The sequence below is a fragment of the Lontra canadensis genome, unplaced genomic scaffold, assembly GCF_010015895.1.
Source record: "Lontra canadensis isolate GAN:19392208 unplaced genomic scaffold, GSC_riverotter_1.0 scaffold2, whole genome shotgun sequence".
NCBI classification, from domain to species: Eukaryota; Metazoa; Chordata; class Mammalia; order Carnivora; family Mustelidae; genus Lontra; species Lontra canadensis.
In genome coordinates, this window is record NW_022630996.1 from 67,071,912 (window position 1) to 67,084,294 (window position 12,383).

General features: G+C 40.4%; 1 protein-coding gene across 12 annotated transcripts in view; it reads right to left on the minus strand.

Moving 5' to 3' along the window:
* Positions 1 to 7,500: 7,500 nt before the first annotated feature.
* Positions 7,501 to 12,383, minus strand: part of ADAM22 (ADAM metallopeptidase domain 22) — a 217,999-nt gene continuing 213,116 nt past the window's right edge. For all 12 annotated transcript variants that reach the window (XM_032875808.1, XM_032875798.1, XM_032875790.1 and 9 more), the window contains 2 exons: positions 11,102 to 11,225; positions 7,501 to 7,663 (listed from right to left, as the gene is read on the minus strand). In XM_032875808.1, the coding sequence (XP_032731699.1) occupies positions 7,643 to 7,663; positions 11,102 to 11,225 (145 nt within the window). In that variant the 3' untranslated portion in view covers positions 7,501 to 7,642. The remainder of the gene's footprint in view (positions 7,664 to 11,101; positions 11,226 to 12,383) is intronic.

Genomic DNA, 12,383 nt, shown 5'->3' on the forward strand with positions numbered 1-12,383 from the left:
TATTCTTAAAGCATCTAGCTGGAGCTGGGCCAGGCTATGAGCCCAAGCTGGACTACTTCAGTTATTTGGAGGTTTAAGTTCCTCAAAAAATGCCAACTCAAAGCTTTAATTTTAATTTTAATTTTGGAGACGTGTGTTGCAAGAGATAAAGTACCTGTATGTAACCCTTTCCAAGCACTCTGTAGGGACGTGACTACAGGAAGCCAGGCGCTTCCTTGAGGACAGCTGGCATAGATTTGCACCACAGCAGTGATACAGAATTCATCCCAGCCTGCTCTCCCGTTGAACCAAGGTGGAGGGGAGACTTCGTTTGAGCAGGATGTTCCAGGTGTGAGAGGCAACATGAGCGAAAACTTCTGCTATCCCAACAAGACTGTGCTTTTCTGTGTCAGTGTTCACCTGAATTATTCTGCGCCTAAATCTTCTAAGACCTGCAGCTATATGAAATCATAAATTTTTAAAATCTCACAATAAACATATACAAACCCTTAGTCAAGGGCTTCTGTTTTTCTCACATTAAAACTGTACTTTGATGACCTAGAACTACTTTTTTCCTCAGCAGACTGGGAGCTGAAGACAAGAGAAGTGCGTGCCAAGGTAAAGAGCAAGCAGAGGATGAAATGGCTATGTGAGAGGCAGACAGCCAGGTGGACCAGCTCTTTAGGCAGTGGACTGGGAAGCTAGGCAGAGTCCAGCGAAGGCCCGATGCTTCCGAGTCTAAGACAGGGGCTGTCCCGTCTGGATACAGTGGGTCTGTCTGGGCATGGGAGGAAGTAACTGGGGCAAGGCAGGTGGATAATGGGAGACTGCCTGCCAGCCAGCTGAGGAAACTGTCCAACAAACTGAGCGGCCAGCCTTTACTAAAGGATCACCGTTTCTCGTCGTGTCGATGGGCTCTTCCAGGACAGGAGGGAAGAGAAAAAGAAGAACCAACCCCCATTTGCACCACCACCAGGCTTACTAAAGAGAAACAGTGATGGGGAGAAAAGTAGGATAAAAGGGAGTCAGGCATCAAAATAACATAAAATCTTTTAATTGAAAGTCACTTTATTGATGTTACAATGAGAGTAACATAGAAAACTGTGGTATCTTTTTAGTTTCAGAAGTGAATTACTAATAAAATTGTGCCAGAAATTTGAACAAGTTAACAGTGACCTTTAAAAACAGTAAGATTTTTGTTTACCTACAATATAAGAACAACTTGATAACTTGAACAGCCATAAAACACATCACACTTGCTCAGGAAAGCAGTTGCCATATACATTTCAGTTGGTGATTGCCAAAACCCAGTTATTTTTAAAATAGCTTAAGAACCTGAAATGCAGAGGAGCAGAGAGAATACGTTAAAATGAAGCCAATCTTAAGTATTTACACGGGATCACCTGGTTGCCAAAAGTGAAATCATGCTGCTATTAACACTTGCCCACGAAGTGGCTTCCATGATCTGTAGATGGACCTCACCCCTTAGAGATGATGGTTGTGGGAAACACTAGCGCAGACCTACCTTGGCTAACCTATAAACTGCTATGGTTAGGTAAAATGCCTAGTTTCTAAAAGAAGTTGTCTTTTGGGGATGCTAGATTGGAGGGGCATGTCTCTTCCAGCAGGTTAAAAAAGGACATACATGCTTAATTATCCTAAATAAACCTTTTGTTAAGCACTTTTGAAGTTAGTGTTAAAAAAAATTTTTCTATACAAAACAGAGGTGCTGGGTCGTTTTTCCCATTAAAAAGACCAGCTGTAGAATCACAGTTGGATATTGTGCTGGATTAGAAAAGAAAAGTGGGGTTTCTAAACCAGGCAGTGATATACACATACAATTTAGCAAGAACTCTTGTGTTATTACTAAATAAATTAATTCATACCAGCACTTTCCATAATTGTTATCCGGTATAACTTAGCACCACTGTGTTTAAAGATTTGGGGGCTACGTTATTTTAGAACTTGAACATTAGAACACAAAAATCCACTTCTGAAACTTTTTAACTTGAGAGGAAAATGTCCTCCATAAACTCTGAATACTTTATTGATGATTTTGTAAGTGCATTATCTTAAGATCGCTCATCTCATTGTATGCCTTTTCATAAAAAACAAACACACCCTACATTTTCCCTGGTTTTGATTTCAAAGATACCCAAAAACATGAAATAATGATGCCCCGGAGCAAAACCTGCAAGCCTTGAAGCACCTCTCAGTATAATCCAGGTTTTATGAATAATGCAGCAGGGACACACCAGGCAAGAATGGCCCATCTTGGACAGGCCCATGAAGTATTTATAGAGCCAACCACTCAGTGAAACTGCAAAGCTCACGAGTCTATTGTAGGCACTCCAGAAGCCCTCTGTCCCCACCACATCCCCAGTGACCACACCTGGCTTTTGAGTTCTCCATTCTGCTCCTATGACAGGACTAAATGCCCCATAACCTCCCAAGGCTTGCTTTCTATCCCCTCTCTCCAACTTCAAACGTATCTGAGGATCAATCTCTCAGTGTTGCATAATCTCTCTAAAGTTGCATAATCCATGCCCAGTCGCCAAAGGGAGGAGACTAAAGTTTCCTCCTCCTCCCACGCCCCATTCTGCACCCCTGTGTTTCTCCCCAGTGCCAATTAAGCTGAGGAAAAAAAGCGGGGTGGGGGAGACTTACCTCCATGACAGTGACAGTTCCTAGTCAGGAGAAAAGGGCTGACAAGCTACTGGTGGGGAGCAACTTGGTAAGTAGGAAGGGTCTGGAAGCATCGCTCAAACTCCATAGGGAGGATGCTTACTGTTCGTCAGGCCCTGGGTATAAAGAACAAAAATACTAGGCAGGTTTTTTTTTTTTTTTTTTTAATGTTTTGTTTTTCTACTTATAGACTGAACCAGATGGTGCTCCATTTTGGGGGCTCTGGCAAAGCCATGAAAAAAAATATGAACAGAAATATGCCCTGATTTCTGAAGTCCAGCTGCATCTTTGCTCTACATCTGCAGGTGTGGTGGGAAAGCTCCTTTCAGGATTAAAAGCACCTGCCCACACAAACATAGGGCATGAGCGTGCATGGTTCCAGCAGGTGTGGCTACATGCACACACACACGCACACACACCCCCAGATGATGGGCTGCTGCCTCTTAAATGGTTCACAAGTGTGGTTTGGGCTCCTCACAACCCAGTGCATAAGGAAAGCTGCTTATGAAAGTCCTTAGCACTCCCATGCCAGGAGGAAAAGTTGGTGCATCCAAAATCAGAGTAGTTTCATCCATTTGGAAAACTGAGGAGAAAAGCAAAATAAAATAAAATAAAATAAAAATAAAAAAACTGAGCCTCAAATTAAGCCCTATTCCATAGAGATGTCTGCTTCCTATATATATTTAAGTTAGCAGAATGAGAAATTCACCTTGACTCCACCGAACAACAAAAACGTGGGTGGCAGTTTTAGAGGAAAACCTAAGAAGTGAATGAGATCTTTTTTCTGTTGAAAAAGTAGACTTTCTACTGAAACAGATGTTACGCCACCAATGGAAGTCAGAGCATTTCCTGGAAAACTAATGGGAACTTACCCACTGGTAGGGTGGCATTTCTAATACGCTGCCCATCGGGGCGCCCTTGGCAGTGGCTGGCACACTGTCCTAGTCAGGCTGCGGCCGCAAGCCTCTGGTCTCCCTTTGTTCCTTCACTCCCTTCACGTGGTGACACATCTGTTCCTCTTCCCACTTACTCTGCCAGCAACTCAGCATCCTCCCAATGAGCTACCCTTCCTTTACGTTTAAGTAGAATAAAGTAAAATGGTCTTCTCTTTAGCTAAGGATTTATTATCATGTTGAATAACACAAGGAAATATTTAAAACACTAAACATATAAGTTAAAACAGAACTACATGACAATAGGAAATGAAGAATGGATGAAATAAATAAACCACCTTAATTTTGAAACACAGTGAGTAAAAGCACCACATTTCCTCTGGCCCACAGGTAATTGCAAAAAGTAAAGAACAAAATCTAAAAAAGCAAAAGGTAAAGTAGCCACAAGAGATCTGGGACAATGGACAGGATGAAATTATGCAAATCTGCAAGGGAATCAACAGAAGAAGAAGAAGAAGAAAAAAAGAAGAAATGGAAGGCTGTTATGAAATTCAAATATAAATAGTCCTCTTCTGGAAGTACACAAAAGATCTAATTTTATCAGCAACTTCTTTTAGAAACCCTATCAATCTTGTGCTCAGAAATCTACACCAGACTGACCTTATATATAAAGACAATTTTAAAAGCCTTTTTAAAGCAAGGGGGAAACGAGAAACTGTAGCATCACTTCATAAAGCATGTATCTCAAACTAAAAAGTGTATTTGGCATCTTAACCCTACATTTACTTTATTAGCCAACTTTTTTTTTAAGGAACTGCACTGGGTTTCTTTAAAATATAGAGCAACGACACTAAATTGAAAACCCTATGCCGCACTCTGAGTTTATTCCCTTCCACAGACTGGCAGGTGCCCCGGGGATCACCTTCTGGCCAGGAAACTCCAGAGGAGGGTGCCACTTCCTGACTAAATAAAGAGCGGGCTGGACCCAGACCAGTCAGTCTGACCCATCCGTTCCTTCAGAGGCTCCCTCCTCCCCCTACCCCCTTGTTGGCATTCTTAATAAAGAGATTGCAATGTTGCTTTAAACACGAGTTTGCTCTACACATTGTCTGTGGACAGACAGAACATCTCAGGCAGCGGGCTGTTAATCTGAAGTTTTATCTACGCACACAACTTTAGAAAGAGAAGAAAAAGGCATACAATGGAACAGAAAGGCCAAATAACTGCTCTCCTCTGCTTAGTAGAATGGTCCTAGAGTTGTCTGGGGGCTATAAAGATTGGTTGCATGATACAAACTGCTAAGGTGACCTCAAGGTTCCTCTCCAAAATCGCTATTAAAAAAATAATAATGCTGTGCTTCTGTTGAATGCCACAGGTCTATTTTCCCTACCTCCGTGGATGAAGTCACAAATATTTAGATTTAATATATCTAAATACCAACCATGACTACACATTGAAGTATTTCTCAAAACTACCCATTGACATTATGAACTTGTCAAAGAATTCTGCAAATGGCTATGAGAATGTTCAAACATTCCTAGATACTCAGAACATTAAAGCTACTACAAAATCATAATCTCTCTGCAAATGAAGCAAATGCTTTTCATTCAGTTCCATCTGAAGGTTATTGTCAAGGAGGAGGACTATAAACACCCATGTTTCCCAAAAGGCATGTAACAATGATTTTCACTTGTAATAATAATTTTCATGTAAAAATAATTGAGAAAGTAAGGAAAGGGAAGTGGTGAGGGGATCTATGGACAAGAAGCTTACCATTTGTGAATTCTTTCAAATGAGGGTTTGCGAAATCATAACTAAGAAGCATATTTACACAAGGTATCTTACATTCAAATCTATAAACTCTTTATAATCAAAATAAACCTTATAACATTAGCATTTTATACACTCAATACCAGAAAACATTCAGTGCACATTAAAGTGATCTTGGTCAAAAGCCACTTTATTTGCTACATCTTCAAATCTGTCTGCCCTCCTGTCCTTCAGTTGAGCTATGTGGCAAGGTCACCCAACACTCACCCAAATCTTAATCTGATCAATCATTTTATTGTAGAATCGACGATAACATCCCTTCCTGTCATGAAAAATGCTGTTTACATTTTATAGTTTCGAATGATTAAATTGCTTGTCAAACCTTTTTAAAGACATTCAGAAGAGAGGTCCATTACAGAAGACATAAAATACACAGGTTATAAAACACTGCCTCTAACATGGCCCTTCAGCTTGGGCATCTAAGATGACTACACGTGAAGATGAAATGGATTTTGACCATGGATACAACTGAGAGAGATTGAATTTAGAGACTATTTCTGAAATCTTGTCTGCAGATTCCTCTCAAGAAAAAGGAGGAAAAATTAGAAAATGCAGAAGTACTCTTCACATGAAAGCATCTGACCGATCCTATCAATTTCTGAGTTCACTCCCCAGGGAAGTTTTCTTCTAAAAGGACAGAGCTGCATCATAACAGCTCATCAAATTCTGGTTTTAAGGAAGGGACTTGAACATAGAGTTCTCACTTTTCTATGAATTAAAAAAATAAGAGTTCAAAACCTCAGATTCTTTCCCCTGTCAGCTGTTTGGGTGACTTCACAGTTGCCCGCACACTTGTGGCTTCAGGTTTCTTCAAACCCTTCGTGGCCCAGTGAGGCTTCCCAGCCCGGCTGGGAGAACCAACCCTCACCATCTTGCTTCCACATCAGGGTGGAATAGCCTGTTGGACTCACATCCCACTGATGATAAATCTCCTTAATAAACAGTGTAAACGTTGCTTGTATAAAGTAAGTTACTCATTTTACAGGTAAGGGTGGCTAAAAACTTTGGTCAGAGAACAAAAATTTAGGCCACAGAGGGTTGGCATATTGGCAAGTTGGAAGCAACCAATGTATCAGCGGCCCATGGTCTCGTGCGTCTTTGGTGCACCTGCTTCATCTCAGTGAGGTGTGCTGCTGAGGGCCTCACAGGCTTCCAGGGTGAAGCCAGCAGTACTCTGGTACTGAAAGCTAACAGCTGCTGAGGCAGGCACTGTCAGCCCAGAAGGGAAACGGGCAGCTTGCAGGATTCCCGGGGGGGTGCCGGGCACAGCCATCGGCCTCTGAGTGCCTGGAGGCAGGCAGGAGAGCAGCTGTACTCCTCAACTCCTGCCCCGGCCAGCTGTGCAGGCCCCAAGTTTTGCTGGGCATTTTGTTCTCTGGTTCAATTAACTACTCAGTAAGACTGCCTCCAGACTGTGCACGGTTTCAAGGGCTATCACATGGTTTGGACGAATACCAACAATGTAGAGACACACTGACAGCACTGACCACTGTATTTACAACATCATCTGCTTATCATCTTTAGAGACCATCTGATGGATGATGATGATGTGACTGTGACTATTTTTAGGCATTTGGCAAAATACACTTGTGTGTAACAGCTGCTTTTTTTTATTTTAAAAATGTTTACATATGTACAATTGTCCTTGTATGTGGATATAAATATGAAAAGTAAAAAAACAAAACAAAAAATAAAGGTACATGTTTAGAGTTAGCATATGGGATATTGGCCTCTCAAAGCTTTTAAAGTCCTGTAGACAAATCCTAGATGCCTTAGCCCTGCATGCTAGTTTCTATTATGGGATGTTGCTTCCTTAAATGTGGAAATTGCAATAAACAGAAGCTTCATGCACATAGCATTGCTGTCTACAATGAGGATGTGCTTCAGAATGTCAGTTCTGAATCCACTATTGTCCCTTGGGAAACTTGCTACATTTGGGTCATGTGAGTTAATTTTAGTGATATTTCTATATATATCTGTCATGCGGATTATCCAGGAGCATACCAGTACCTTTATTGTTCCCAGGTTATAGTGTAACATTTCAGTAGTTCTTCTCATGGTTCACTTAGATCCTAAGCCAATGACAAAAAGAAAATGGTCTCCTGATGTGAGACTCGGCTTTCTCTCCTCTGGGGCATCTCAGAGGGTCTTTGTATTGTCTGAAGAGCAGATAGATTTGCAGTGATTCCGTGAGGCTGGGTTTCTATAAAAGTTGAAGTAAACAGTTTTGATGTATCGCATGTAAACAGTGGATCTTAAATGGAGGTCTCCCATAGCTGCACAACAGAGAAAAGCAAAATTGCACATTGTGAAAGCAGGAAAGAGGCATATTCTGAGCTAAGGATGAAAAAGAGTTAGTGATTCCAGCCGCACTTGCGCAGTTGTGGAAGCACACTTGTGTCAAGTCGAATAAAGGGATATAATAAACCTTCCAAGTTTAACTTTCTCTTTGCTCTAAACCTGTGTCTCAACCTTTTTAGCAACCGCCACCTTTAAATACAAAACCCCTCACGTCTTCATTTAATGTTACTCAAGAATTTGAATAAATATGATATCACCAAAGAAATAATTTAGAGTATCAGTTTTTTAAACCATGCACGCACTTCTCTTCCCCAGGATTCTGATAGAGCCTGCTAGCGCCGTGGTTCTCAACCCAGCTTCACATTTCAATGATCTGGGGAGGTTTTTAAAAATGCTACCGCCCAGAAGGCATACCAGACCAACTAAATCAAAGTCTTTCTGGGTGGGACTCTGGCATCAGCATAGTTTAAAAGCCCTTCGGACAATTCTTATGTGCAGCCCATACTGACAATACAGGCCTTGGGAAAGCGTGATTCCTTCACTTCCACCACCACTCACCCAGAAATGCCTGCCGTGTGCCTATGACCTGGCCATCTGCTCCCCAAATCCATCGCTACCTTCTAGAAGACTGTCCTCTCTCAGCAGACCCATCAGAGTAGAATGATGCTTCCATAGCAAGATGCCCATTCAATGCCCTCGCCTCTTCCCTCACCTTGCCTCTGCCACCAGGTCTGTACCCTGGTCTTGTTCATATCTCATTTCTACAATGTTCAGTAATTGCTTTAGTGCATGGTAAACAACTTCGGAATGACCAAATATGAATGCAACTCTGTTCACAATTGGTGGACAGCCAATTAAAAAAAAAAAAAAAAAAGGAAAACAATCAAGCTGATAAAATATTGTTTCCAGGCAATGGGATTTGGGTGCACTTTTATAAACATGAACAAAGAAAGTCTAAGACCACTATGAATTAAATTACATCCAAATTTCATTTTTACTGAAAATCTGGGGCATGTCATTGAATACCTAATGAGTTTCTGGGAAAGGAAAAGCAGAAACAGCTAAGTGACTATGTGGATGTCTCTATAAGGGTTCCCTTAATGGGTTCTCTTCAATCTCCATGGCAATCTTGTTCTGAATACCCATTCTGGCTACTCCAGGACTGTGGCAGAGCCGCCTGTGTTCTCACCCTTTAGAGACCAAATTTCTTAACTATAAGGACGTTTGTGTGTGAATGACCCCTGCCGGTGGAGACTAGTGAAAATGAATGGTTACACGGGGCGTCTGTGGGGTGTCTGAGGGAAAGAGGATCTGGGCTGATGCTCAGATGATGGTATGGAGTAGTAAAGGGTTCAGACTTCAGATTCGGTGAGCCCCGTGTTCTTACAAATGAATATAAAAATTATTAAGTGACCACTTGCAGAAAGGGAAGCAAAGGGACAGCACTGGGGAACCAGAAGATCACCATTACCTGAGTGAGGAAAAAGGAACAAAGAATGGCCAAGCCATCACTTTTAGGAACAGACACGACTGGCCATTTCTAGACGGCTGTAACAGAGGGGTTGCCCCTAAAAAGATCTGCTTGTTAGATTCTCTGCAACGACAGTCCAGAGACAGGGGCTGCCTACCCTACAGGACTCTGCTACGTGATCCTGTGGACACCCCACGGTGGGTGGAACCATCTGACCTTTCACACAACTGTTCCAGGGAAGAGGCCATGGGACAGCCACTTACTCTGAGAAGCCGACATTTTCATGGGCTTCCATGTGGGGACATTAATAACCTAGAGCCTGGCATGACACTGGCTAAGAGAATATCCCCAACTACATAAAGCAAAACAGCAATGTAGACAATTTATCAGAGGTAAAAAGTGAGGTGTTCTACTTTGACAACTCCCTGAGGAATGCCATCAGCTTTGGAGGTCATTACGACATACTCACAGTGTAACAACTGGATGCCTATTAACAATTCTGTTTTTTAAGACCAGAAAGCTGAGCACTGGGAATCAGAATTTTCTTCTTCCTGTCCATATTTTGCCATTACCCATTATTAACACGGGAAGGAAATTCTTCATGTAATTAACAAAACACCACTGACTGACTTTTAAAGTTTTTTTTTGATTATAGTAATCCAATCTGCTTTTAACACGTCATGTTTTCTTACAATGAGTCAATCAAGGTAAAATCTGAATGAGTTATATTTCCCTTGAACCCCATTACTTAAGTTCAGGATCAAAGAGTCTCTGAAATATCTTTCAAAACCAAAAATCCTAGGAACCCAAGACCCACTAGCAGATAAATCTGCCCAGGCTTTTAAAGCTTTATTTTATTTTATTGCAAAATTATTTCCGAGAAGAACATTACACTGTAACTGACCACAACAGAGTTTAGATAGCAATAAAAGTAATTATTCTTTAGTTCTGTCTTTCACTTAAGTCTCTGAAGGCTGGTCTGTCTCTCTAAACTCGACTATATCTCAAATTTCACATAATGGAAATGTTCTGGGAACACTGCAAGGCTGAGTAGATCCAAAATTAAGGTATAAAAGAGGACTCAGTATTTAAAGAAACTTCTGGTACACCTGAAACTAATATAACACTGTGTATAATATATGCTATGTTACATTACTACATTACACTAATACTAACACCTCAATACGAAAATAAAAAGGAATTGGTTCTTCTATGTGAAGACTCAATGACAAACTAAAAAAAAAAAAGTAAGTAAGTAAATAAGTAAATAAAATTTCTGGTGAAGCATACTTTTTATATAAATAATCAGCTCTTATGTGTTTTTAAATTTGGCTTTTTAAAATATAAAAGGTTGCTAAATTTTATCATACCTTTTGCCATATTTTTTTTAACATTATAGATTTTCATATGTACCCAAATTCATTGTATCCAAATTTCATCCTTGTAGCCAAATTCCATTCCCATCTCCGAGACACTGGTCTAAGTTTCTGTCACAGTTTCTGATTTCTAAAGTCCTATTGGGTGTTATTAGCTAGTAAGAGGCCAGAGTAAGCAAATCAGACATGGAAATGAGGCTAGTTTAAACTCTGGTATTTCCGGGTATATTAAAAAACTGATAAAGCAAAATACATTCTCTGTTTCATTTACTTCAGACTGTAATATATTAGCTACAATGTATAATAAAAGATAGAAATATACAGCAGCGAATGATTAAAACACACCAAATACCTCTAGCATTATCAATGCAGTAATTAAGCTCATTTGCAAATATAAATCTGAGCCCCCCAAATCTTCCATTTTTCAATGGAATCTTGAAAATCTTCCATTTTTTTCCTTTTTTTAAAACAAAAAAAAGGGAAAAAACGGCTCTCCCTTTTAAACTATGAATTCATAAATAAATGGTAATAATCAAGGCTGTTAGCATACAGCAGTCTCCACGTACCCTGGCACTTTGTCGGTTCACTTTTTTCTCTTCATCAGGAAGTGGAGGCATTGGGTATGGGTATTTTCTGCTGGAGGCAATGGACCCAGTTGATGAAGACGGAGACTTGGCAGGAGACAGAGTCCTGAGACGTTCAGAACACATGACATAAATATTATGTGACTGCTTAACATCTCTTTCAAATATGTGAAAAGAGGGTTCAGAACAAACCCTCTGATTCCTATTTTCACAGGCCACTACTACAAAGGTCTAACTACAGGGAGGTTCTCTGTCCTTCACAACACTGGAATGCTGGAATTTTATCTTCCTAAGGTCATAACTGCAATGGATTGTTCAAATGTTAGCACACAGAATCAAACTCTTCAATTAGAAAGCCAATAATGACATTTCCTATGCAAATAGATAAAAAGCTAAAATGGAGAAGGGATAAAAATGATTCTAAGAGCTCATAATGGTAAATTAAGTGTACAACATATTAATATTCTGCCTTATTTTTACCACTTAATGTAAAAAAGTTTTAGTTCGGTAATTCCAATTATATTTTTAAGATCTGAAAATATAATACAATTGATACATTTATTAGTTGCTAAGTCACACACCAGTTCACACAAAACTCATGCATTCGGAGGCCAGTGTGTTAGTTGTGAAAGAACAAAGGCAAATACAGGGGGTTTAATAATAAATTAGTAAACATGCAAGCAGTAAGGAGTGCAGAGTTCCAGCCAAACAAAGTCTGATGAGAACATACAAAAATGGTCTGATTAGTCCCTACAATCAGTATTTCTGTAGAGGGGAGGATTCTGTGCCATCTAAGTAGATCTTGATAACGCACGTAGAGTCCAATGGTCCTGTCAATAAGGCGGCTACACCTTATTGACTGGAATATTACTGAAACTAATAAAAAACACAACAAAACCCCTCCCTATTTAGGTAACCTCTCCATCGTGAAGGCATCCCGTATGAATATATGGGCAAGCTGTGGTGTATTACGCTATTCTTGTTTGATTCTGCACGTGTAGTGGCAATATTTGTGAGGAGGCTGAGCTCATGGGAAGAGCCCACATCTGTTATCTTGTCCTTGAAGTGAAAAACAAAAAAAAAAAAACCAAAACAAAAAAGCACGAGTTTTTTTTTCACTCACACTGTATCAATGGGAAATAGGTGTGTTCATTTCGGTGGTACCTACTCATTCACAAATGTTACCACTACACAGCTGTGACTGCTTCATTCCTGGGGCAAGGTGGCTAGGAGTCACAGAACGGAAGTGGTTACTTCCTGCAGG